This window comes from Pristis pectinata, chromosome 18 (assembly GCF_009764475.1).
Source record: "Pristis pectinata isolate sPriPec2 chromosome 18, sPriPec2.1.pri, whole genome shotgun sequence".
Taxonomy (NCBI): Eukaryota; Metazoa; Chordata; class Chondrichthyes; order Rhinopristiformes; family Pristidae; genus Pristis; species Pristis pectinata.
In genome coordinates this window covers 9,608,830-9,636,462 of record NC_067422.1, presented here as the reverse complement: position 1 = coordinate 9,636,462, position 27,633 = coordinate 9,608,830, and the positions used below count along the sequence as shown (strand labels likewise).

General features: G+C 42.9%; 2 protein-coding genes across 3 annotated transcripts in view; one reads left to right on the top strand and one right to left on the bottom strand.

The window, feature by feature from the left end:
- Positions 1–13,445, bottom strand: part of afmid (arylformamidase) — a 39,198-nt gene extending 25,753 nt beyond the window's left edge. Inside the window, exons 1-4 of one of the 2 annotated variants that reach the window (XM_052033159.1) lie at positions 13,363–13,445; positions 6,126–6,198; positions 2,509–2,599; positions 343–447 (exon numbers count right to left, since the gene is read on the bottom strand). In XM_052033159.1, the coding sequence (XP_051889119.1) occupies positions 343–447; positions 2,509–2,599; positions 6,126–6,155 (226 nt within the window). In that variant the 5' untranslated portion in view covers positions 6,156–6,198; positions 13,363–13,445. Of the gene's footprint in view, positions 1–342; positions 448–2,508; positions 2,600–6,125; positions 6,199–10,242; positions 10,285–13,362 lie in introns of those variants that run through there. The other variant, XM_052033158.1, reaches the window with a different exon arrangement.
- Positions 32–27,201, top strand: tk1 (thymidine kinase 1, soluble). Its single transcript, XM_052033160.1, has 9 exons — positions 32–279; positions 402–454; positions 16,652–16,718; positions 16,920–16,951; positions 18,180–18,293; positions 21,765–21,858; positions 22,440–22,529; positions 23,106–23,225; positions 26,207–27,201. Exons 3-9 carry the CDS (start codon positions 16,653–16,655, stop codon positions 26,441–26,443), a joined length of 753 nt encoding a protein of 250 aa, XP_051889120.1. The 5' UTR covers positions 32–279; positions 402–454; position 16,652; the 3' UTR covers positions 26,444–27,201.
- Positions 27,202–27,633: the final 432 nt, after the last annotated feature.

Genomic DNA, 27,633 nt, shown 5'->3' with positions numbered 1-27,633 from the left:
TTTCAGCCTGGAAATAGTAAAGTTGTTTATGGAAAAGGGCCAAAGAGACCACTGTTCTATCCTGACTGTAGCACCCAAGCAGGAAACCATGAAGTTTGGAAATACTAATTGTCAGAATTAACATGCTAAATAATGAGCACTACAGATAAAGTATAAGAATGGACAAAGAGTCACTGACTTCAGAAGAAATGAGTTCAGAAAATTGGCAGTGAAAAAATGGCTTCCCAAAATGCAGTTCATGACACAAGTCGTAATAATACCTTTAAAAAGCAACAGCAGGTATTTGGAAAAACTACACCTTATGCTAAAACTGTGCTGCTGTGCTTATGTTATTCTACCAACCTGTTGTTGGATTTGGAGGTAGATAAATGTCTAACTTCTCACAATCTTCTTGTCCATAGGCTTCATCTAACTTTGTATGAGCTTCCTTGCGACCTTTAAGGGTACCTGGAGGGTAAGAAAAAGAACATTTCTATTCTTTCACTAATTCTGTTTTATAACAACTTCTTTATTTCCTGGTTCTTTTAATATACACTAAGATACCATTTTCCCCAGTAACTTGATCAAAATTAAATAATAATTAGTGAAAGGTTGCTTTTCGGACTGCAGGGAAGCGTGAGGTGGAATCCCCAAACTTGGGTGCTAAGACCACTGCTTATCTTCATATAGAATCATAGAACATGTATGTATTAGGGATTTAGATTTGCATGTGCAGGGCACAATTTCTGAGACTTGTGGATAATACAAAACTTGGAGGTTTAGTGAACTGTAAGGAGGATGGGAATAGACATCAAGGAGATAGAGACAGATTGGTGTAATGACAGATTGGTAGCAGATGATTGATATGCTGAAAGATGTGAAATGTTACATTTTGGAAGGAAGATTGAGAAGAAGCAATAGAATCTAGTGGACACAATTCTAAAAGCCTGCAAGAACAGAGAGACCTGGGGGTGCGTAGTTTATTAAAAATGTCCAGACATGTTGAGAAAGTGCATGTAGGCCAACAGCAGGAAACAAGTAACCAAGAAGGTTGTTGAGGAAACCCAACTGCTTCATTAAATTGGTTCAGGTGGGCTGAAGGGCCTGTTCCTGTGCTGTACTGTTCTAAGTTCTATGAAAGGGAACCTGCCAAATCTACCTGCTAGAAGCACCATGTTTCAAAAATAGAGGAGTGATTATTGGCTGATCTTCCAAGGAGCGGGGCTTGTAATGCCTGGCCAGGAAGGATTCCTTCCAGTGAAATTTTCCATTGGGGTAATCAATCCAAGGTAAGTCTCGACTTATTTCAGAGATCGGCAATGAGTTGAAAGTGCTCGCCTTTGACTCCAAGGTCCTAGCTCTTGTGTTTATTGGGTGATGTAAAAACTGTCCTGGACTCATTCAGATTGGCCTGGACTTGATCTTTATTGGTTGGCAAAATTATTCTGAAGAAAGGGCATACCATATTGTTAACTTACACCTCATATTCCGCCTTGGGAGTCTCCAACCTGATGGCCTCAACGTCAATTTTGCTAACTTCCAGTAACCCTACCCCTTCTTTTTCTTCCCCCCCCCAATCCTTTGTCTTCCCTTATTCCTGTGGCTCCCTTCCCCCACCTTGATGACCTGCCCATCTCCTCTCCTCCCCTCCTCCGTCCTTTATTCCATGGTCCACTGCCCTCTCCTACTGGATTCCTTCTTCTTCAGCCTTTTGCCTCTTCTACCTATTACCTCTCAGCTTATTACATATTCTCCCCCTCCCCCACCCACCTCCCTTCCCCCCCTCACCTGAACTCACCTATCCCCTGCCTGTGTGCACTCCTCCCCCTCCCCCCAACTTCTTATTCTGGCTTCTGCCCTCTTTCTTTCCAGTCCTGATGAAGGGTCTCAGCCCGAAATGTCAGCTGTTTAGTTCCCTCCATAGATGCTGCCTGACCTGCTGAGTTCCTCCAGCACTTTTTGTGTATTGCTCCAGATTCCAGCATCTGCAGAATTTTTTGTGTCTTGTTAACTTACAAAACAGCCAATTTCCATTTAAATACAGGACGTCCCAGCCAATGTGCAACTGTTGGCAACCGTATTTGGCCTGATCCACATTGGGTTGTTTCTTAAATGACCATCTATAATAAACAAGGTCTTGGCAGCATTTCCCACATCCCAAGAACAATTAAATATGAAGAAAATGTTCAAATCTTGTTTGTTGAAAATTGAATGTACAGAAATAATATCAGCATCAGTCTCTGAGAAACAGGAGGAGAATTGGTAAATTAGACTAACAAAATGTTTTACTAAACAAAATAACCTACAGAAAGACATAAATCCTTTCTCTGCTGTTGTCTACTACACAGAGACAAACACACAGCTATTCTTCAGAGAGATGCTGTCTGGTGGTTTGTCACTAAACATTATATACCAAAAGCAGTTGATTAGATGCTACAATCCTTAAAGTGATACACACCCAATGTTACAAGGCACTTATGTTACAAAAATCTAACTGTGATTGCAATATGTACCCATAGAACAGCTAACCTTTAGTAAGTTCTTTGATGTGAGATTCTATTACTGCAGATCTGCCCATACGATGCGACCAGCAACTGGGAGAGTACTGCTTTTCTAGTTCCTACACCAAATAAAGATGTTAACAAATACAGTTATTGCACATTCTCAAGTTACCTAAGCACATGAGATGGTTAAGCCATTTTCACCTGATTTGGATTATAGGACTCAATGAAAATGCAGTTATTTTGCTGTTATCTGCAAAGGACTGATTTACATTCAGAGTTTGTTTCATCCATATGAACCAAATTACCCATCCAACTGTAATTCACTTTTAGATTGATAAGTACAATTTTAAAAAAAAAGGAAAGCAATGCGGAAACTTGAAATACAAGTGTTGGAACCACACATGCATTTTGTTTATCAACATGGCTCAAACCTAGTTGTGTAAATTAGAAGTAAAGGAGATCATATGGGGTCCATAATTTCATTTTAACTCTCATGAAACATGGCTCGATGCTGGTAGATCACAAATTCCGGGAATCTTAAACTTTCCTCTGAGCGTAAAGGCATCTTTATAACTTTTCCTTCAAAGGAAATGAACCTAAATTATTGGGGATGGAGTAATTCTAGGACTGTGGCTATCCCATTAGTTGGTGGGTATCTTGTGCTGACCATCATAGTCATGCTGATCAACTGCAGAGCAAGTTGCCAAGACACAAACCACAATCTCACCACAGCCTTAAATGTACCAGCACATATAAAGCTTAAATGTACAGCAACCTTTAGTTGACTGAGGAAAATCATACTGGAAAATCAAGACTTCAAACCTGGCACAAAACCTGTGGTCTACTGGACAGCAGTGAACTCTGCCTTCCTATATGCTTCTGGATTACATACAGCAGGTACTTCAAACACGGGAAAAAATACCACCAACCCCATTTCTGTAAAATCAGGCATGGTAGTGTAGCGGTTAGCATAACGCTATTACACCACCAGCGACCTGGGTTCAATTCCTGCCGCTGCCTGTAAGGAGTTTGTACGTTCTCCCCATGACTGCGTGGGTTTCCACCAGATGCTCTGGTTACCTCCCACATTCCAAAGACATACAGGTTAGGAAGTTGTGGGCATGCTATATTGGTGCCGGAAGCGTGGCGACACTTGCGGGCTGCCCCCCAGAACATTCTACGCAAAGATGCATTTCGCTGTGTGTTTCGATGCACATGTGACTAATAAAGATCTTATTTTATCTTAAGTTCACTGCAAGGGTAAGTGAACCAACAGCAGTGTCCTCTCCCATACCAAAATCCCCAGTATCGAAGCCCAAGTTACACTCAGTTGTCAGCACCGGAAGGGTCATGTATTGACACCAGACTCCCAAAACTCTATTCCAAGCTCAGTCATGGGAAGAAATCATACATGAACAGAGAAAAAGATTCAAGGATGTGCTCAGCTTACTTGAAGAAGTGAAACTCCCCCACCAGTTCACAGGAGTCTCTGGGCTTTGACCAGTCAAACTGAAGAAGGAACATTTTGGACAGTATTGAGAACACCAGGAGCACACGGAAACCATGTATAAGCATCAGAAGGGGCGCACCATGCAACAAACTACCCAGTTGCCTGCCCCATCAGGGTCCTCCTGCTCTACCTCGGGAGAATCCAAGGCTTCTACTTCGGCATTATTAGCCATCCTGGAAGCCACAAAACCGGAGTGGAATCAAATGGATCAAGGATGACTCAGAACAGGGCAGTCCTGTGCTGTACTGTTCGATATCCTAAGTCATCCTCGATCCCAAGGGACTGCCTAAAAGGAAGAAGAACCAGCATAAAATCGTTGGATCGCTGGTCATATTGCTGTTGTGGCCACTGGAGGGGGCAGTGCAATAGCTGGTGGTCCTGACATGTCTGCCTTGTAAAACCTGTTACATTTCCACAATGCCAAGTGTGTTTGGTTCACTGATGCGTGTTGCTATTTTAATCATGTAAATATTACTCACAGAGCACACTGGATCTCAGATTTCTTGTTTTATATTTAACTTTTGTTTACTCAATCTGAGTAAACCTTGTAGTAAGGGACAAGGAGTTCCAAAACATCTGTGCTCACAATCCACAAAATTCCATCCTAATTAGACACAGCGCAGCATGATGAAATACAGAAACTTGAGATAATCTTCCTGATTAAGTGACACTTCCCTGCAACTCTAAAGCCGTTTTACGTGCACCTGTCCTTCAACACTTTCCTTCACTACGATGCTTACATTATAGTTTCTAACCATACTGGGTGTTGTTACCGTTCAAGGTCCTAGAATCAAGGACCTAAATGCCAGAACTGTCTAAAAAGCATAGTTAGGACCCAGCAAGAGTACTGCATACAGTTCTGGTCGGGGAGAGGCCATTCAGTTGAAAAATGGACCTTTACATTACTCCCAGTTCCTTCCTCTTGTAGTTTATAGCTCTGCAAGTGTTGGTTCGGTTACCTTTTAAATTTGTTGAGAGCTTCTGGCTCCAACACTCTTTCAGGTATTGAGTTCCAGACTCCTGTGTCATATCAAGTGAAATCCTTTTTCCTCAACTCCCCTCTAACCCTTCTACCAATTAAATCCATGCCCCCGAGCAACTGTCTATTCCTTTATGGAAAACAGGTTATTGCTGTTGTCTCATAATTTTAAATATCTGAAGTTAGTCTCCCTTCAGTCTAACTTCAGCCTAGTTAGTTTCATAACAGTAATTCTTTAGCCCTGGCTATATTCTCCTCTCCATCCTCATTCATATTAGCACATAGCCGGTGTGGTACAATGACCAGAGCTGTATGCAGTACTCTTGCTGTGGCCCAACGATATATTTTTAGACGGTTCTAGCATTTCCTCTCTGTTCCTATGTTCTATTCCTTGGTCAATAGTCTAGGCACAAAGAATGTAGAGGTGTCAGCTATGACTTGGTAGCAGCTTCAGGCTTAAGTCCCACTCCAGTGACTTGAGCACAAGTATCTTGGCTGACACCAGTGCAATATTGTGCGAGTGCTGCATTGTAAAAGTTCTGAGAAGAAGTTAAATTGAGGCCTCATCTGCTGACTCAGAAGGACATAAGATCCTGTGGCACAATTTCAAAGAAGAACAGGTGAGTCATCCTTTCGTTATTCCTCCCCTGATCTATGTCACCAAAACGGGTTATCATGTTGTTTCTGAGGGACCTTCCAGGGCACAGATTGGTGCCATATTTCTTTCCTTATAACAGCAACCTCACTGCAGATAGATTGGACAAAGAAAAGCTGTTCTAATTAGTGGTAGGTTCAAGGACGAGGGGAAACGGGTTTTGGGCAAGAGAAACAGGGAAGACAAGAGGAAGAACATTTTATGCCGTGAATGATGTTGACGTGGAACTTCTTCGTACAAAGGTAGCTGAGATGATCGGCGATTTCTAACTGATATTGAATAGGCACTTGAGGGAAATTAAACTTCAGGATTAGGGAGAGAGCGAGGAAATGTGGCTGACTGGATTAACCCGACTGGCCTCCATCTGTGCTATAATAATTCATTGACAAGAGGTGCTTCATTACGATGACAATGAGATGACCAGAGGCAGTGAAATGCACACCAGTAAATGGAATTTTTCTTTCCTGAGATTAAAAATATGAAAAGAAATTCACTGACCTCTTTATCCATTTTCTTCCAATGGCTCATTCTGCCAGTTATTTAAGATCCTCCTGGAAACTTGTTCCACAACCTGGAATCAGCATAGGAATTGAAAAAATCGGTGTAGGAGATGCACTGGCCAGTGAATGACTGCCTGTTTTTTTTAAAGGCACCTTTAATGAAGTATAACTGGATTACATATATATGTTATGTAGTCAAAGATGTCACTTCAAACATTTATATGTTTTATATCATTACATAGCTTAGAGCAGAGGTTCCCAAACTTAGCATGATTGCATTCCCCTTTCCAGATTTATCAGCAGCCTAAGTATGCCCACCAGTATATGTTTAAATTTTAGCCCCTAAGTTGTCAATTGACCAGTCCAACATTCCCCATGATCATCTACGTGGCCCCAATCCAATCACTTGCCCTATTATCTTCCTTAACTATCTCCCCAACCATCTTCTCAGATCACCTGCCTCAATTTCCCCCCCCCCTCACTGAGCTTATGCCTGGCCCCCATCTTCCTGTCTCTCCAACTCACCGCTGATTACCCACCCAATTGTCTTCACAATTTGTTTGCCCGACTCCCCTTTAATAATCTTATTTGATCACCTTCCAATTTCTTATAATGATCTTTCCAATCATCTCCCTGGATTGTTTGTTTGACCATCTCCTACAATCTTCACTCCAACCCCTTCACCTCTCACCCCTCATCCACGGGGTAAATACCTGTGGCATCACAAATCTGCCATGGCCCAATTTCTGCCACATATCACTCCCTCCCCCTCACCAGCGATGTCTTCTGTTCCCCAGGAGTGTGTGCACCACAGGTTCAGAACCCTTGACTTGGAGGATGTTAGAAAATTATACTGTTATAAGTATTTATAATATCCCTCTGAGAATGAAGTCAATATTTTCCAGGAAAAGCTAAAAGTGCTGGAAATACTTAGCACATCAGCAACATCTATGAAGAAACAGAATTAATGATTTCGGTGTGACCCTTCAGCAGCTTGGATTTTTTTCTCTATAGATGCTGCCTGGCCTGCTAGGTATTAATGGCATTTTATCTCAGTATTCCAGCATCTACAGTATTTTGCTTTTCAGTATTTGTTTTAGAACAACCAAGGTATGATGGAGAATTATGGAAATTCTTTCACTTACCGCAAACTGGACAAGCAGCATCTTAAGTCACAGCCTATGGCAAAGTAAAATCCCAGCCAAAAATGATCTAATATTACTCAGATTCAGTGAAGAATGTTAACTATTCTGTTGTAGCTTAATAGATGCAATGACACATGGCTGTATTCACTTCCAATCTAGCGTACTGCATTCACTGTTCAGGACATGGGTCTCCTCAGGCAGGCACGGTAATGTAGCAGTTAGCGTAACGCTATTACAGTGCCAGCGACCTGGGTTCAATTCCAGCCGCTGCCTGTAAGGAGGTTGTACGTTCTCCCCGTGTCTGCGTGTGTTTCCTCCGGATGCTCCGGTTTCCTCCCACATTCCAAAGACGTTAGGGAGGAAACCGGAGCACATGGAGGTTAGGAAGTTGTGGGCACGCTATGTCGGCGCCGGAAGTGTGGCCACACTTGCGGGCTGCCCTCAGAACACTCTACTCAAAAGATGCATTTTACTGTGTGTTTCGATGTACATGTGACTAATAAAGATATCTTATCAATATCGGAGAAACCAAACACAGACAGGGTTACTATTTTGCAGGGCACTTGTGTTCAGTCTACAGGGGCAACCCTGAGTTTCCAGCTGCCTTTCACTTTAATTCTCCATCCCACTCTCACTTTGAGCTATCTGTTTGTGGCTCCCTGTACTGTACTAACAAGGCTCAAATTAAGCTTGAAGAACAGCACCTCATCCTTTATTTGTGCACGTTGCAACTTCCTGGACTCAAGTGCTGAATTCAACAATTTCAAGCAACTTACTTTCTCTGTTTGTATCAGAACCGGACAGGTCTGTGTAGGTTATCCATCTGTAAGATTAACTCCACCTTCACTCTTCACTAACACTGCTTGATCTGTTGGAAATTGGCTACAGATTTGATTTGCATTTCACAGTTTTTATGTGTCCCTTTGATTTCTCTTCATTTAACCATCATTAATCAATCAACCAGATAGCTTCATCACCCCTGTCACCGTGATAACCGTGGCTTCACCCTATCAGTGATATTCCTATTGTCCTATTCATCACTTCTCCTTCCTCTCTGCAACTTAAAGCCATTTTCTCTCGTTCCCTGTTCTCATGAAGGGTCTTCAAGGCCATCACTTCATAGATATCCCATTTGTCCTTGAACTGACTAACTTGTTAAACTATTTTCATTGTTTAATACTCAACCACATTGCTGCAGGCCTGGAGTCATAGACCACGTCAAGGAGAAAGGAATTCATGAAATGATATTGGTAAATGAAATGGATTTTGACCATAATCTACTAATTTCATTATCTCACTAGCATCTTATTCCATGGTTTATTTAATTATATGAATTTAAATTTCCCAGTGTTGGGATGGGAGTTGAACTTATATCTCTCTTTGGATCTTCATTACAGGCCTCTGTTTTACTATACCCCTAATTTTGATCCGTATTCCTTGAATTCAGTCTTTAACTCTCAGCTATTTATATAATAGCACTGTAATAAAAGGAAAACAGCAGAAATTGTTTTCCATGGTTACGTTATTGAATGAGAGACATGTTCCAAAACTTTTCGACATGATTGAAACAATGAAATATGGTGGAAAAAGCTACAAGATCCAAAGACAATCTATAATAGTCCCTCTAATTATTATGTTAAAGTTCTGATGAAAGGCACTGAATCTGAAATATCAGTTCTGTTTCTCTCTTTACATATGCTCCCTGACTAGCTGAGTGTTTACAATATGTTCTGGTTTTATTTCAGATTTTCAGCATCTGTTACATTTTATCTTACACCATGCTTTGTGAACAGATGAAACGTATTCTTCCAATACATGCATAGAAATCTAGGTCATACAAAATTAGTCTGAGTCTCAATAGCAATGCATGAGAAAATGCTAATGGCTTTTATCAGTGTTTACTGCAGAGGTTTCAACATCTCTCTGTGGGTGTCTTTACAAGAAGTCAATAATTTACTCTATAAATAGTCAATCATGCCCTGGTGCATCAGAAATACAATCCGGGTCTTGAACATGAAACAGTGGCAGAAGTTTCCACATGCAATGATGGGCAAGTAAAAGCTAAAAATTAAACCCCCAACCCATGATTTCAACCTGTCCCCATATCCCCTCAACACAAGGTTCAGCCTCACCGACCACACCCCCCTCACCGAACAACCCACAATCTCACCTCGAAATGTGATAATCACCACACACACACCCACAACCACACACACCCCCACACACACACACACACACACACACACACACACCCACCACTCTGCCCTCTGCCACTGATTTCTTCCAAACCCTGATCCTTCCCCCGAACGTCCCCAGGTCCTGCAATCTCCACCCCAACCGACCCATGCATTCTCTCTCTCCTGACCCTCAACCTTCCCCTGACCCACGATCTCCCTTCTCCAGGACCCACATCCTTCCCCTCTGACTCACAGTTTCTCTCCCCCAGAGCTTCCAACCTTCCCCCACCCCCCACATAGGATCTGCCCTCCCCTAGCACACCCAGCCTCCCCTGACCTATGATCCCTTTCTCCCAGGATCCCCAACTCCCCACCCATTTTCTCCTTACTCTTCCTCTAACTTCCCCATGATCACTCCCTGACCTCCCATCCCAGATCGTTGACTCTCTTCCATAACTTGTGATCATAATCACAACCACTGCCTCGACTTTCCCTTTGAACAGCTGAGCAGCCTTCAGCTGGCTTCTGGCCTGGACTCAGGCAGGGCAATTTAAATGAGGCCTTGTCATTAAAATGCAGCAAAAGCTCTGTGTGAACTGCATTTCCAGCTTTCCCATTCTTCGTTTGTCTTCCAACAATTCCCCCCTGCTCCATCCCATAAAGACCTCCAGGTTAAGGCAAAAGAAATCTCAACCAGAAGCTCAAAGCAGCAACAGCAACAACACTAGACTAACAATCTTGATTTTAATCATTCAAATGAAATCATAACTTCAAGCTTTAATTTTCCACTTACTAGACAACTGTGCTTCGCTTGTCGAACTTTGAAATCCAAAACAGTGGACTGTTTAGGAACCACTTATGTCATTGGTAAATAGCAGGGCAGTGCTGCAGGTAAAACTGAAACACAGGGTCCTAAAGTCCCCCTTTTCTACCATTCTCCTGTCTAATGAACAGTCTCTGGAAAATAAAATTGAAGGCCCCAGAGCAAGACTGCAGTACCAGAGGGACACCAGGGACTGTTGTGTTCACAGAGACATGGCTCACCCCCAGCACTCCGGACACAGCGCTCCAGTTTGAGGGCTTCACCATCCAATGCATGGACTGGAGGGTGGCGTCAGGTAAAGGCAGAGGCACCGGCGTTTGCTTCATGATTAACTCTTTGTGGTGTCCAGACGTGGTGGTTCTGTCTCAGTCCTGCCCAACCCCCTGAACTAGAACATGTGGCGGTCAAGTGTCGTCTGTTTTATCTGCCGAGGGAATTCTCCGCCGTCATCCTGGTAGCGGTGTACATTCCCCCCCAGCAGATGACAAGGCGGCACTGGAGGAGCTGAGCACTGTGATCAACAATCACGAGACAGCGCATCCTGATGCCTTTCTGATCATCATGGGGGACTTCAACCAGGCCAGCTTGAAAAAGTCTCTAACAAACTATCACCAACATGTCACCTGTGGAACCAGAGGAGCCAACACACTCGATTACTGTTACACCACCATCAAGAGCGCTTGCCGTGCCATCCCGTGCCCGCACTTTGGCAAGTCCGACCACCTGGCTGTACTTCTACTCCCAACGTATAGGCAGAGACTGAAGACCGCATCACCAGTGGTGAGGACGGCGAAGGTCTGGTCAAGTGAGGCAGGGGAGCGTTTACAGGACTGCTTTGAATCGGTGGACTGGACCATATTCAAGGATTCATCATCAGATCTAAATGAATATGCCACAGCCATCACCGACTTCATCAAGACCTGCGTGGATGAGCGTGTGCCTTCAAAAACATACCGAGTCTTCCCAAACCAGAATCCCTGGATGAACCAGGAGATTCGCAGTCTGCTGAGGGCTAGACCTGTGGCGTTCAAAACTGGCGAATCAGAACCCTACAAGAAGTCCAGGTACGACCTACGGAAGGTCACTGTGAGAGCGAAAAGGCAATTCCGAGTGAAGTTAGAGACACAATTCGATGTACGATAGCTGTGGCAGGGTTTGCGTGCCATTACTTCCTATAAGGCAAAACCTAACAGCATAACTGGCAGCAATGCTTCACTCCCCGATAAGCTCAACGCCTTTTATGCATGCTTTGAAAGGGAGAATAACACTACACCTGTGTGAATCCCCACAGCATCTGGCGACCCTGTGACCTCTGTCTCGGAGGCCGCCATCAGAAAATTCTCCTCCTTGCTGACAATCAACATAGGTACACCTCAAGGATGCATGCTTAGCCCACTGCTCTACTCTCTCTACACTCATGACTGCTTGGCTAGGCACAGCTCAAACGCCATCTATAAATTTGCCGATGACACCACTGTTGTTGGCAGAATCTTAGATGGCGATGAGGAAGCATACAGGAGATAGATCGGCTGGTTGAGTGGTGTCACAACAACAACCTCGCACTCAATGTCAGCAAGACTAAGGAATTGATTGTGGACTTCAGGAAGGGGAAGTCGGGAGGACACACACCAGTCCTCATTGAGGGGTCAGTGATGGAAAGGCTGAGCAGCTTCAAGTTCCTGGGCATCACCACCTCAGAGGATCTATCCTGGGCCCAACACATTGATGCAATCACGAAGAAGGCACGCCAGCAGCTCTACTTCATTAGGAGTTTGAGAAGATTTGGTATGTTGTCAAACACTCTTGCAAATTTCTATAGATGTATGGTGGAGAGCATTCTGGTTGCATCACCGCCTGGTATGGAGGCTCCAACGCACAGGATCGCAAGAGGCTGCAAAAGGTTGTAGACTCAGCCAGCTCCATCACAGGCACAACCCTCCCCTCCATCGAGGACATCTTCAAGAGGTGGTGCCTCAAGGCGGCGGCATCCATCATTAAGGACCATCACCATCCGGGACATGCCCTCTTCTCATTACTACCATCAGGGCAGAGGTACAGGAGCCTGAAGACCCACACTCAACATTTCAGGAACAGCTTCTTTCCCTCTGCCATCATTTCTGAACGGTCCATGAACCCATGGACTCTACCTTGTTATTCCTCTTTTGAGCTATTTACTTATTTGTTTGTTTGTCTGTTTGTTTAGTGACATAGTAATTTTTATGTCTTGCACTGTACTGCTGCCATAAAACAACAAATTTCATGATGTATGTCAGCGATAATAAACCTGATTCTGATATCTGTTCAACTAAGGGTGTTCAAAAGTCATAGTAATAATGATAAGGCTGCCCTGTCCAGATGACATATGGAAAAGGTTATGCTCCAACAAAGTCTCATTACGCTTGTGCAATACTATGACACAATGAATCAACCTAACATCCACTATAACAAGTTTCCAGTATCCTGCAGTAAATTTCATGGCTGTATTTCAATCCCAATCATCTGAAAATCCAAAACACCAGCTGTTTTGCTTTCCAGCTTCCCCAAGGTTTGTATGCTTCTGATGATAGTGTGGTTACTTGCATCTTGAACAAGAGAGAGGGAATAATTGGAAAGGACTTGCATCCTTGATCAGTACTGTAAAGCACATTTGCATGGGTATCAGGTGATGGTGCAGGGGTGTGCCCTTTCAGTTCGAAAGACACACAGACACTAACTCTTGAGAGCAGTTTCGTCTTCTGTGATCCACCTACTCTAACTTCCTGGCACTTATAGTGGGCCACGTTCTGTAAAGGGTTATTTCAATACACAAGGGTAGAAATAAGAATCCACTTCACCAAACTTTTGGGTGTGTAAAGTAAACTGATCCTGGGTGCAAGGCCTGTTTCTGCGGCAGTCCTATGTAATGCCCAGTCTTAATCCTCACCTTTCCTGCATTTTGACAATGTGGCCTGAGGTACAACTTCACTCAAGTTTTGGACCTTGGCCCTGATCCATGCTTGAATTCCCACCCCCAATATCTTTGTATCTTCCATCACACAGTTCTTCAAAAAAAGAATCAATCTTGAAAATAATTTTGGCATCACAGCTTACCTTAAGCTTTCACAAAACTGCATCAGTTACATGAAGTGCATTCCATAAATGTTGTTCCTTCTTAATTGTTAGCGCAAATTCAGAAAATATATCATGTAACTTAGCTATGCACTTGACACAAATCTCACCATGGTGTCCATAATTGTTCTATTCTTTCATCACGCTTAATCAGCAAAAGGGCTGAAAAATAAATCCTGGTTTAAAAAAATACTGTGCGCAGCACAATACAACACTCTGTTCTCTTAAAACCACTGTGACTAAGCATTTGGATGTGAACCTTACAAATGCAAATTTTGTATTGCCATCAGCAAAGCCATTTTTCAATTTAAGGGGCAACTGTATAATGTGGGTTGCCCTCAATATTCCCTCAATATCTTTTGCATTAGGATATACACTAGTCATTGGTAGCTTGATGGAGCAAGGTCTTAGTCTGATGGCAAGAGGGTCCAAGATGTTTGTTGACCAGGCTGTACTGTACAGACCTAGCACTTATATCAAGTGGTACTTCCTCACAAATAATCTACTGACCAATGCCCAATACCAAGACCTCTTGGCTACAGTTCTCATCATACCCTTGGTTCAAGCATGGACCAAAGAGCTGAATTCTAGAGGTGAGGTAAGAGTCACTGACCCTGATGTCAAGGCAGGTTTTGAAGGAGTATGGTATCAAGGAGCCCTGGTAAAACTGAAGTCTATGAGTATCAAAGGGAAAATACTGCAATAGTTAAAGTGATACATCACACAAATAAAAGTGTTTCAGAAGATGGAAGTCAATCTTCCCAGCCTTGCTGTTTCGGTAAAGCAGCCAACATAATCAAAGACCCCACCCACCCTGGACATTCTCTTTTCTCCCCCCTCCCCTTGGGCAGAAGATACAAAAGCCTGAAAGCACGTACCACCAGGCTCAAGGACAGGTTCTGTAGTCTTATAACTGCTGTTATGACTATTGAACAGTCCCCTAGTACAATAAGATGGACTCTTGACCTCACAACCTACCTCATTTTGACCTTGCACCTTATTGTCTACCTGCATTGCACTTTCCCTGTAACTATAACACTTTATTCTGCACTCTGTTATTGTTTTACTTTGTACTACCTCAATGCACTGTTGTAATGAATTGATCTGATTGAATGGTACGCAAGGCAAGTTTTTCACTGTACCTCGGTACATGTGACAATTGTTACGGACTCAGTGAAAGTCCCTTTAAGATAGAGAGTGTGTGTGTATGTGTGTGTGGGGCGTGCTTACGTCAATAGAAGATAAAGGACGTAATGACGTTGTTGAAGAAGAAGAAGGAGAGAGAGAGAGAAGGGAGAGAGACACCAGCCTGCTTGTTTTCTCTATCGATGGATGAGAAACAATAACTGTGTTTGCCACTGAGATCCATGTATGGAAGTTGGAAGTAATCCAGTGGAGTTCACTTTGTTGCTGACCTGTAGAAGGAAACAGGTATTTGTGTGTGTGGACGACCACGGTTCGGATGCTTTTCGGGGTGAGGAAGTCACTACCGAGTAAACACTGAAGTGTCGTTTGGGTTCCATCGTGGAACATTTGGATTTCGTATGTACTCTCTCTATGTTTTTCTACATCTACATCTTATCTTCAGACAACGGTGGTTGTTGAAGAAGCCCTTGCTCATGTTTCACCTTATGGCTTGCGGAACTGAACTTTAAGAACCATTCCGGAACTGGGAGTTTTGGACTTTGTCACACACACACACGAAGAGTTTAGGTTTGGGGTTAACGTTCGAGGTTTAACATTCTTGAATTCTAACATACTAACATTTTTACTTTTATTTTACGTATTATCATAAGTAGTGATTAATAAAATAGTTTTTAACACTGAATCATGCTCAGTGTGTTTCTTTTGTTGCTGGTTTGTGACAAAATAATAAACCAACTTACCAGCCCCGGGACATCACTGCAGGATCTCCTCAAGGCACTATCTGAGTCACAGATATTTTCAGCTGTGTCATCATTGACCTTCTTTCCATTATAGGGTTAGAAATTTGGATGTTTGCACACTGCTCAGTTCCATTTGAAACTTACCAGCAAAAGATGTAGCCTATACCAGCATGCAGCAAGACCAGGATAACATTCAGACTGATAAATGGCAAGTAACATTCATGCCACAAAAGCGCCAGGCAATGACCAACACGAGTGAATCTAACCACATATCTTTGACATTCAATGGGACGACCAGAAACTCAGCTATCCTAATCGCATAAATACAGTGGCAACAAGAGCAGATCAGGAGCTGGATATCCTGCAGCTGAATGACTCATTTCATGACACCAACTGTCTTTCCATCCTGCGCAAGGCACAACCAAGACCATGACGGAATAGTCTCCACTTATCTGGATGAGCATTGCACCAACAACTCTCCAGAAGCTCAGCACCATGCAGGACAAAGCAGTGGAGTTGACTTGCGCTCCATCAAACACCCTGAGCATTCATTCCCATCATGGTGCAGCGGTATGAAGGATCTCACAGCCAACTCCTGTCCCTATTTCTGAGATGCTGAAATTTCATAAACAGACATTTTAAAAAAGTAAAATAATTCCTATGATTTTGAATCCATTACATTTTGAAATATCTGAGTGAGTTAGAAGCTTCACGTTACCAACAATTTTAATTTAGGACCAATACATTAATTATGACATATTTTGCCATAAAAACTCTTGCACCTCTTTGAACAAGGCATGTCTAAGGGTCATTGGCATCAATAGCAGTCGTAACTATCTCAACTTTTTGGCAGATCACATAGGCTGCAAAACCCCATTCCCCGCAACACGAAATGCTGACAGAATCCACTATCATTTATCTCACCTACTCCAGAGGTTGGATTCAGTTTCATAACAGCCAATAATGATGGTCAAAGTCAAGTTCATTGTCATATGCACAAGTACATGTATGCACAGGCAGAATGAAAGGCAGCTTTACTGGCACATAGCATCTTATAAGCATCATATCATCTTTATAATAACTGCAATTTCCTGGTCATTATTTTATTTCATTTAATAATACCCCTTTTAATGATTCAGCTGTTGGTTATGTGCAAATTCAATCTAGCGGTTCCTCCTTCAGCTGAGGGAGGGTGAGCTGATTGGTTCAGTTTCACTTGTGATGTAATTTTGGCGCGTTGGGGAGTTTGAATTCATTCTTGTCCTGTTGCTGCAGAGCGTACAACTTTTCTGGGGACGAAGCATACTTTCTCCTACGATCTTTAACTTCGTGGCATTAAATTATTTCGCACTTTAACATTTTTTTTAAATATATATTTTCTGCAGAATGAACTGTCTGTCCCCTTCGGGTGACTCGCTGTCGTCTCCCAACAAAGTTAAGGGACAAATTCAGGTAGGCAAAGCTGCTCTTGAACAATTGGATGCATCTGCTAAATGAATCTCTGGCTGGCGGTGTCCAGTCGTGGAGAGAATGTATGAAGTTGTGTGTGGAGGTTTTTTTTAATTTGAAGTTCTGACCCCACTTCCTTTCTGTAAACGCGCCAAATCTGAACACATTCAGCTGAAATAATTTCTTTTTCTCTTGTGATTACAGATCATCTTCGGGCCGATGTTCTCGGGGAAAAGGTAAAAGGATTGAACCTTTTTTTTATTGTTATTTTTACAACAGACGGGGTAAACGTTATTGCCTGCAGTGTTCTCTTGCATTTTAGGCTCGGTGACTTTCCCGCGTTTCTCTCTGGAGGGCTCAAGCTTTCGCTCCTTTCTTATTTTAGGCAATAGAATCACTTAAATGCCGAGTTTCCAACAGTAACCCGGTGAAAGCTGCAAGTTTGCCTTTCATCTTTTCACCCCACGTTGACTCTTTTATGGAGCAGCTCTGAAAAGTGCTGCGGCAATGCAGTTTCATTACAGGAAATGGCTGTGCAGAATGAATGGAGTTACCAGTTCATTTCCTTTAGTGCTGTTATTTGTGAATTTGTTTAATCTCCTCCGCTAATCGTGGCAGTAATTTCAGCTTCGAGACACTAAGCTCTGGAGTTCACACTCCAAACAAAATCATTCTGCTTTAAGGCATTCCTTTTAAAATCAGCTTTGATAAAGCTTTTGGTCATCTGCTCTAAAAGCTCCTTCCTTATCATAATTTGGTTGGTAACTTCTTCCGTGTGGCACTTAAGACATTTTATGCTGTGTTTTTAGCTGCTAAATAAATATACTTTGATTGCACTTTGAACAGTGGTGAGAAGTCATTTTGGCAAAAATTTGGCACCCAGCCGCAAAGTGATATTGGGAAAGATTGCCAAAGGGATTGGTTGAAGGAAGTGTCTTAAAAGTGGTGTAGTGGTCCCAGAACATGGGGGTGTGGAACTTCGGCCTTGTGTGAAGTGAGGAGTACAAAGGATCAGAATTGAGCAACCTGGAGGTCTAGAAACCAGCTGAAGGGTCTGCACCAAAAAATGTCAACTGTCCATTTTCCTCCACAGATGCTGCTCAACTCGCTGAGTTCTTCTAGCATTTTGCTTTTTGCTCCAGATTCCAGCATCTGCATTCTTGTGTCTTCGAGCTAGGAACCTGGTAGGGTGGGTGAATGGAAAGGGAGGGACTTAACCCAGACAAGGATTTGAATGTTAGAGATTGAGTGGAGCCACCATGTGAGCAAACAAAATGGTTGAATGATTTAAACGCGGGTCTAGGGATAATGGGAATAAATGAGGATCTCAGCAACAGAAGGGCTGAGGCAAAGATAGCTGGGTGACATTGGAAAACAGGATGGATATGTGAACAAATATCTTGTCTTATGGTGCATGATAACTAGTCAGTTGTTTTGACTAAACCCCTGTTCTTTCTACCACAGTACAGAACTGATGCGCCGGGTAAGAAGGTTTCAGATTGCTCAACACCAGTGTCTTTTGGTAAAGTATGCAAAGGACACTCGGTACAGCAAAGAAGATCTGGCTACACATGACAAGTGAGTGCTGACTTAAAACTAAGAATTACACTATACTGTGTCAACAATCTTCCACCTATCCTTGTGTTCCTATTATCTATTAGGTAATGGGTTACAGTGAACTACAGCTCATTTTGTAATAGTCCAAACTAATATACATAGACAGCTCAGAATATAAAAAACAAATAAAGATAAAATCAAAGCAAATGTTTCTGTAACTTCTCTAAATCTGACTGACAGCTCTTTAAGGGGAAACCTCTCACTTGATGGTTCTGCTGTAATACGAGATGGTCAGTACCTTCTCCAGATGGTGTGTTTTGTCCTTTTGCTCTGTAACTGGGCAAGAAGTCCTGCTTGACCTCTGTGGAGTAGCCTGAGGAGTTACCATTCGGCCAAGCAGTTAGGACCCTCCAATGAGTTGGTGGCAGCTGTCCCCAGCTCCTGCAGGATTTACCCATTGGAAAGAGCTTGAAAGTGAAGAGTATTAAGACTTTGGGATCTCATGTTTCAGTGGTGTGTGAGAGATGCTGATGTGGCCAGACATTAGGTCTGCCCTCCATACGTAACCATTCCATTACCATCTTGGCTAGCTTCCCTTTGTACTCTGAACTTCAGCTTCTCCAAAACTGCTACCAGTGGCCTATCCTGCATCTTTCTGCTTGCCTGAGACCCCTGTTCTGAGTGAATTTTTATTTTTGTTTCCTTTGTCTCCAATTGAGTTTCTATTCTTGTCTCCTAGTTCCTTCATAAACCGACAATCTTATCAGAATGCACCCTTCCCCTAATTCTTTCTTCAGCTACCATTTTAAAATAAAAAAAATCATGTGAATGTTTTCTTGGCTCTCTATGCTGGGCCTGTGGTGGCTGTGCTCTCAGCTGTTGGGGGTTCCTTTCTTAAACTCTCCACATCCTCTTTTAAGGGACCCCCTTAAAGCTTGTGTCTTGGACTATGTGGTTGTTACCTCATCTAATCTACCTGTTTGATTTGTCTCCATGAAGTATCTTGAGTTTTTATTTACCTTAATGCAAGTTGGGGTTCATGAAACTCATGTTATTTAACTGACTTTTGAATCGAACTGAATTGAGAATAGTGAAAAACAACTGGTTTTCCAAAAAAAAATTCCCACACTGTTGTAACCAGATTTAACCTACTGTTGGCAACAAGTCAATAGTTTCACAGTATGTAATGGAACAGACTGCTTAAGATGTTGCATGTCGAAGTGATATATTGACTTTGTAACCAAAGCAGCAAATGCTCTTTAATGATCACTAAAGAAAGAACTATTGATCTAAGTGAGAAGGCAGTTTCAGCTCGTTATGATTAGACAAGAGTTTGATGTGGTTACAAGTTGAGGCAGATGGTGGCAAGTACAAGGAACCTTGATTAAGTGAATTCAAGAAACGACCAATAAAAATGCCTTTCTCTAGTGCTTCAGTGGTTGCATTTCCTGTATAGCATGGTACAACTTGACACAGAGTACATCAGTAAAAATTAAGACCAGCAATTTGATGAACAAACAAAAATTAAAGAGGTGCTACTTGCTTTTTAAAATAAACTTGTACAGTCATGACACTTGTTACCTTAAACTTGGTTTAACTGTGCAGCAGTTAAGGGTAAAAGAAACAAGTAACTTTAAGTGTATGTAAAAATGAATAGAATAAATGAGTTTTCTTGCATCGTTGGTGGACAGCAGAGACGTGCAATTCCTATACCATGTTAGGATGCTTCATGTGTCCTGGGGTCCATGCATGTAGGCAGTTTCTCCAACTGACCAGGCGCGAGCTTGAGTAGTGATTGGCGTCACCAAGGAGCACTATAGGTTTCCAGGACTTTATTTCCCAGGAAGTGGTCATGCTGGAGCCAGAGAGAGTTCAGGAAAGCCCACGGGTAGCCATCCAAAAGACTGACACCTATAAGGTATCCCACCATTGTCAAACATGTACTTGCTGTTAGAGACTAGTGGAGGTGATGACACCTTGATGGGATGCGGTTCAGTGTGGAGGAACTAGTGAAGAATGAGCAATATCATGGGGAATTCCAAAGTCAGCTTGACAGACAGTGGACATGTGTTGCCAATCTGGTACTAGGATAAAAGATGTTACTGAGGGACTGCAGTGTATTCAGTGGGGAGGAAAGTGAGTCACAAGTTGTGGTATGTGTCAGTGACATGCAGAAGAAAAGAGATGAGGTTCCGCAGGCAGGTCTCATGAAGTTAGGAATGAGCATAAGAAGTAGGACCTCCAAGTGATCTCCAGCCATCCACCTGTGAGTATGGAGGTAAGAGGACAGTAGAGATGAAGGCCATGACTGGGGAGATATCAGTTTTAAATTCCTTGAGCATTAGAACTGGTTCTGGGGCAGTTGTTTTGTACTTTATTGGAAGTTGGACCAAGGTCCTTGGTGTGAGAGAGAGAAGTTGCGTGGAGGAGGGGAGGTGATGGCAGGGGGTAGACATTGGAATGCCCCAATGAAAAGTGGGAATAAAAGGTGCATTAAGTATCTGGGGAGAATGAACAGCACCATTGAGAGAAGCGGTCCATTTCGGTTGTGGCCAGACAGAGACAGATGGTCCAGGATAAGTTTCCAGAGCTTGTGTGTAGGATTAAAGCACACTTAACAGTTGGAGATCTGCAGGCCACAATTACCACATGAGTTTTGATGTTGTGACAATAACACAGACCTGGATTTTATTTATCTAGGAAAAGCAGGATCTGGTACTAAATATTCCTGGCTACAAGGTGTTCAGAAAAGATAAGAAAAGGAATTATGATGCTAACAGTATTGATTTAAGGAGAGATCCTGGAGTTGTTGGTATATTTCCATCCTCATGAGGAAAGGGGCATTGCTAGGTCGGTTTCTGGGGAATGAAGTAGGCCAAGTGGAGTATTTGGGGAATAGTGATCATAATATCATAAGATTCAGTGGAGATATGGAGAGGATGTGGACCACTCTAACATTTTTAATTTTAAAAAAATGTATAATTAGAGAAGGGCCAATTTCAATGGGATGAGACTAAATCTGCTCAGGGTAAATTAGAATCAAATATTGGCACTCAACACTAATTCAATGCCTGGTCTGCAGTTGTACTGATGTCCTCTGTTACTTTGTGGATTTTGTTTTGATCAACTCCCTGGCACATTGCTTGAGAGATGTTTTAGCAATGCTCTTGCTTTAAATTCCTCTTCTATTCTGTCCCTATTTGTAATAATTGGGAATTCCAGCTCTGCTATAACCTATGTCTTGCCTCTGTTAAAGCTCTTGTATCAGCAACTGCCTCCCCACTTAAACAGTTTGATTCAATTCTGCCCATTTTTACTTACAGTGCTTTGTGAAGTTGTACTCTGTGTACATATTGGTTGTCCAAGTTGTCAAACAAATGTAATTTTGCATCTTTTTGATTTCTCAGTCTTTATTCAGTTTGCATGCCTTTATTGGTCCTTGGTTGGGAATTTTACTGTAATTCCTATTCGATGACTTTGTTTTCTTTATAGATTTACAATGCACGCAGTTTCTGCGACAAAGCTGAGTGAAATTTATCAAGAAGCTTTGCAATCAGCAGTTGTTGGAATTGATGAAGGACAGTTTGTAAGTACTCTTTTTTTTTGAAAGGCGAAGCTGTTCAAAATCTTTGTGCCGACTGATTTTATTTTCAATCTATGTATTTTCAATCTGTAAGGAAGCTTGGAGTGTGAAACCTTCTCTATTGAAAACTTTGGAAGAATAATGTGACTTGCAAAGGCTGTTTCATACGCATTGGGCTTGAGATGAGATTTCTTTATTAGTCACATGTACGGTGAAATGCATCTCTTGTGTGAAATGCTCTGGGGGCAGCCCACAAGTGTCACCATCCTTCCAGTGCCAAGATAGCATGCCCACAACTTCCTAACCCGTACGTCTTTAGAATGCGGGAGGGAACCCACGCGGACGCAGGGAGAACGTACAAACTCCTTACAGACTGGCCGGAATTGAACCCAGGTCGCTGGTGCTGTAATAGTGTTACGCTAACCGCTACGCTACCATGATTTTCCTCGCAATGTGCCTTGAAGTATTTCCTAATGTTACACATGGTGATGAAGGAGCAAGCTGTTGATTGACTGACCTAGTTGTTTATTAACACAAGCAAAAGTAGTGTCCAGCAATGTACTTAAATACCTCCCATTCTCCAGTTTCCAGATTGTGTTGAATTCTCTGAGGAAATGGCTAACAGGGGGAAGACTGTGATTGTAGCCGCACTAGATGGAACATTCCAGCGGAAAGTAAGTGAAGGATGTGAGAAGGGCATACATCTTGCGTCGGCAAGCCCAATGTGGTCATCTTGTGCAGACTACGTGCTACCCTTTCAATGCCATAGCCATGTCTTCAATACCACCCAAAGTGCACTCAATTTTATGTTGCCTTGGGCAGGGAATTGATACTTTTCATCAAATATCCTTGGAGACCACAAGAATTTCCGATCTTTCCACATTCGGTGGAGAGCAAGTACTTTCCCGCAGGAGATTTGGTTCTGCTGCTCTGGGCAATAAAATCACAGCCCCACCAGTAATAAAATATCATCCATAAAATGGTTTTGATGGTGCATCACTGGGGTGGCTGATCAATAAAATCAGCACCCACGAGTGCTGATGTGGTGTGGACAGACAAATTGGGGTTAATAGTAATAAGATGGGGGAAAAACTAGAGGGTTTTCATTCCTGATTACACTTGTAGGGATGGTAGTAGCAGAGGGTTCTTGCAATGGGATAGGTAGAAGGCTTCCTGTCTCTTTAGAGTGAATGTGCCAAAATTAAGGCATTATTTTCAGTATGTGATTTGTAAATAATTCTGTTCTCTAGGCTTTTGGCAACATTTTGAACCTGGTTCCACTGGCGGAGAGCGTGGTGAAACTCAGTGCTGTGTGCATGAATTGTTACCGAGAAGCTGCCTATACCAAGAGGCTGGGCTTTGAGAAAGAGGTTTGTGTTTGTCACTCCTTCCCCCTTTGTCCAAGGGTGTTCCTTTGAACTGTTCCTTTCCTGAAATCAGATGCTGAGCACCATCCATCTTTGTGTCAATTGGCCACTTGTCATATGGAACCATCAAGCATCCATGTGTTTGTGATGAGGAATCTGGGTGCTAGTGGAGTTTCTGCCATCTCATAGAAGTGAACCACACAGGGAAAGGCAATCTGATCCCTTGCAGTTCTTTGAAGATTTGAATCAGCCCCCTACCTGATCCCTTGGCCAAGCGGCAGCTTAGCACAGCACAGATACAAGATATTCCTGTTGTTTCAGTTCAATCCAAAGCAGAGAAGGATTGTCAATGGGAGAATTGAGCTGAAGGGTGTATTTGAAACCAGTTCAGACATGCTGCAGCCCAGCTAAGTATGAATGTGGTTATTCCATAGGTGAGAGAGAAAACTAATCTGGTCATGAATACCTTTCCTCTTTTGGAGGGGAGTGCAAGGGTTGGTTTAAATGCAAAAGAAATCTGTGTGAATGGTGATGGTGAGTTGCTTTTGTAAATGAATAGTTAATCCTTCACTTGTGTATCAACAGCAACATATGCAGTGTCTGTAGGGCAGAGAAAAGTGGTTCCAGGTGCTTCATGGAATATAATCAAAATAGAAAACAGTTGCCTGTGCCAGTGCAATCAAAGCCTTGGTCTTAGAATTGGATTTTAAAGGGATCGAGCGGGTGTGTAGGATTTAAAGGAACAGGTTCAGTTAGAGAGTTTATGGGAACATTTTAATGTAGTGTAAGGTATAGATGGGGTGAATGTGCAGCAGAGAAACAGGACCTTCAGCCCACCATGTCCACTCTGACCATTGTACTTGTCTACACCAATCCCACTTGCCTACATTTGATCCATGTCTGCGATCTGCTTGGGGTTTTGCCAGGAAGGCTGTAGGGCAGCCAGAAAAATGGAGTGGGGGAAGGCTGTGTGTCATTGAGAAGCTTATACACTGGGTATTGGGACAGGAGACATGAGATGCTGGAATCTGGAGCAACACACACAGTGCTGGAGGAACGTTTCAGGTCGAGACCCTTCATCAGGACTGGAAAGGAAGGGGGCAGAGGCCAGAATTGGGGGGGGGGGGGGGGGGGGGGGGTGGCGTGGGAGAGCACAGACTAGCAGGTGAGAGGGGGAAGGTATGCAGGTGGGGGAGGGGGTAGATGTAAGAAGCCGAGAGGTGATGGGTAGAAGAGGCAAAGGGCTGAAGGAGGAGGAATCTGGTAGGAGAGGGCAGTGGACCATGGCATAAAGGGAAGGAGCTGGGGAATAGAGGGGCAGGTCATGAGGGCAGGGGAAGGGGTGAGGGGGCCCCACAGGAATGAGGGAAAACGGGGGGGGGGGGGGACAAGAGGGGAGGGGTTACCGGAAGTTAGAGAAATCAATGTTGGGGATTCTACCGGATTCCTCCTTCAGCCCTTTGCCTCTTCAACCACCACCCCTCAGCTTCTTGCATCTCTCCCACCCACCTTCCCCCTCTCACCTGCCAGCCTGTGCTCCTCCCCACTCCCCCCAACCCCCTCATTTCCGGCTTCTGCCCTCTTCCCTTCTGGCCCCGATGAAGGGTCTCAACCCAAAACATCGACTGTTTATTTCCCTCTATAGATGCTGCCTGACCCGCTGAGTTCCTCCAGCACCTTGTTTGTATTGGGACAGGGACTGCAAACTGAGGATAAGAAAGATGATCTCTGTGTGGGATTATTTACCGAGATCATTGATCCCGCTAACCTTCTCCCAGCTGAATATGGCAGTGTGATTCTGTGCTGAACTCCAGGGCGAGTCTGTTTCTCCCATTGTCGGGGTTCTCAGGGCAAGGGATAGAAGGTGAAAGGACATGTTTATCAACTTCAGCACAGGTGTTATGTAGGAAAGATAATGGCCATTTTATGCACAGCAAGCTCCCACAGGCAACAATGTGATGACTAAGGCATCACTGACTTCGGTGATGTTGACTGTGATTTTTAAATATAGGCAAGCATGTCCTGAAGGAGTCCCAGTGCTACCTCCAAAGTAGTCGTGTGGCATCTTTTCTATCCACATGAGAGAGCAAGCGGGGTCTCTATTTAATATTCTGTCCAAAAGCTAGCACCGCTGACAATGTGGCAGTCTCTCAGTGCTGCACTGGAAGGCTGACCTAGTCTTGCCTACAATAGTCTAGTTGTTAAGGAAATGGACCTGCAGCAAGTGCCATTAATTTGGATTTACGATTTCTGAATGCTGCCATAGGAAATGAATTAGATTTTTTTTAATTAAATCAAATCTGGAATTGGAAGAAAAAGTGAGAGTAACATTAAGCCGCAAAGCCACTGGATTGTTGTAAAGGCTAATCAGGTCTTTAATGGCATCTTGAAGGATTTACAGTTGTACAGCACAGAAATGAGCCCTTCAGCCCAACTGGCCCATGCCAACCAAGAGATCCATCCAAGCTAGTCCCATTTGCCAGCATTTGGCCCATAACCTTCTAAACTGCCATCTTTATCTTGTCTTGTGGCTCTAGACTCACTCCTAACAATCTGAAGTTCTAGGGCAATAATGGCTGGATAATTACAGCCAGCAATGTCGAAGTCCTGTGAATAAATGCATTATTTTTTAAGTCTCTGGAGAGGGACTTGAATGCACAACTATGTTGTATCAAGAAACAAACTCATTAACATGGTTTGTAAAGTAAGTCCAAGTTTCTGGAGGCCTCTTTACCAAAAGTATATGAATGCCCAGTTAATTGAAATTTCCAGGACTGATGGTGAGAGATTTTTTTTGTTGGATGAAGACATTGTGGGTGAGTGGTGTTGAAATGAACAACGATCTGATGTTGTTCCTTTTAGGATGACTGTGGCGTGCAAGGCCTCTTAAGGCAATTAATGGTTTCAGATCCAGGGCTTTTGGTACCCCAGCCCTTTGCCCTTGTTTATGTGTGTTAGTTTAATGCTTTGCTCTGTTCCTCCAGGTTGAGGTGATCGGGGGAATGGACATGTACCGGGCCACCTGCAGGCTCTGCTACTTTGCAAATGATGATCAGCTAACTAAGCAGGATCACAAGGAAAACGAGTTCGCTGGTTGGCCACCGAAAACCGGACAGCTCTTGGCTTCAAATCATTCTGCCTTTGGGGACAAGGCCAAATTGCCAAGGAAACTCTTTGAAAACTTGCAGCCTTCAAACAGTGCAGCCTACCCCTGTTCCTGAAGTCTACCCTGGTGCTGCCATTATTCCTTTTGCTATTCCCTTTACATTGAGATCTCGACTGTTGTTGGAGGCAGTTTTCATTCCTTTATCATTAGTTGCTCAGCATCTAAGCACTGGCAAATGGAGGTGCTTGATCAGAGCTCTCAGCCACTAATACAGCTTCTACATAGTTCACGGTGAGCAGTCTGTAAAGGTAACCCTGTTCCCAAAGTAGTTGTGCAGCAAAAACTAATTGTCTGTTTGCTTAATGAGGAAAGATGTTCATATTGGATTAAGATTTTCCTGTTAATAATGTCAACTTGTTCATTGAAGTGGTCAAATAGGAAATTTTACACCATAGTTCAGTGGCCACAATCATCAATAATTACTGAGTCTGTATCGGTTACAACTCCTCCATTCCCAAATGTATTCATCTGAAGCTTCAGTGTTAGTGTGATGGTATTCATTTATGTTGTTGGCACTTATTTTACAGCAAGCTTAATGCTGGAGACCATTAGTAATTCTGTACAATATTGGTAAGAGGAAAAGTTTTCTAACCGAAACAATGTTGCTGTGCACTGTGAGATTTTGTATTAAGGCTGCAAATATTGAAGGCAATGGTTTCAAAGGTTATGAATTTTTAAACTTGGTATATTTGTGACTTCAGAATCAACAGCTTTGATGCCAGTGTCGGAATAGTTCATGAGCATATTCACTTGTTACTAAATTCATTACAATGAATAATATTGCAGAATAATAAAAATATAATTCTCTAATTATCTTATTGGCCCTACCTCCTGTATTAATTACTTCAAGATCTTCTGTTTGCCTATTTGACATCTTTTGCCCAACTATTTTCAATGACTGTTGTTCTATCTTTGGGTTTGAAGTGGAACACTTTGCTGGTGGTAATGTCCTATTCTATTTATAATTCCTTCCAGCTAACAAATCAATCTGCTGAGATGTGGCATCTGTGCCTAATAAACAAGCAAGCAAGTAAGCAATGACTATCTCCAACAAGGAATCTAATCACCATCCCTTGTTAAATCCCCCACTTTTAACATCCTGGGGGTTTATTATTGATCAATATTTCAGCTAGTTCAAAGACTTAAGTAGCCTGTTGACAAGTGACTCATCAGATATATTTGCTTTTTAGTTGGAATTGTGAATAGAATTTAAATCACTTAGCTGGCTATCTGTAACTCCAATAA

What these genes read in the sequence shown, in the direction of transcription:
- tk1 (XM_052033160.1), top strand. Translation starts at nt 16,653, where the DNA reads ATGAACTGTCTGTCCCCTTCGGGTGACTCGCTGTCGTCTCCCAACAAA. An exon ending in GAATTGATGAAGGACAGTTT is followed by an intron (nt 21,859 to 22,439) that starts GTAAGTACTCTT and finishes CCCATTCTCCAG; the next exon opens with TTTCCAGATTGTGTTGAATT. An exon ending in GGCTGGGCTTTGAGAAAGAG is followed by an intron (nt 23,226 to 26,206) that starts GTTTGTGTTTGT and finishes CTGTTCCTCCAG; the next exon opens with GTTGAGGTGATCGGGGGAAT.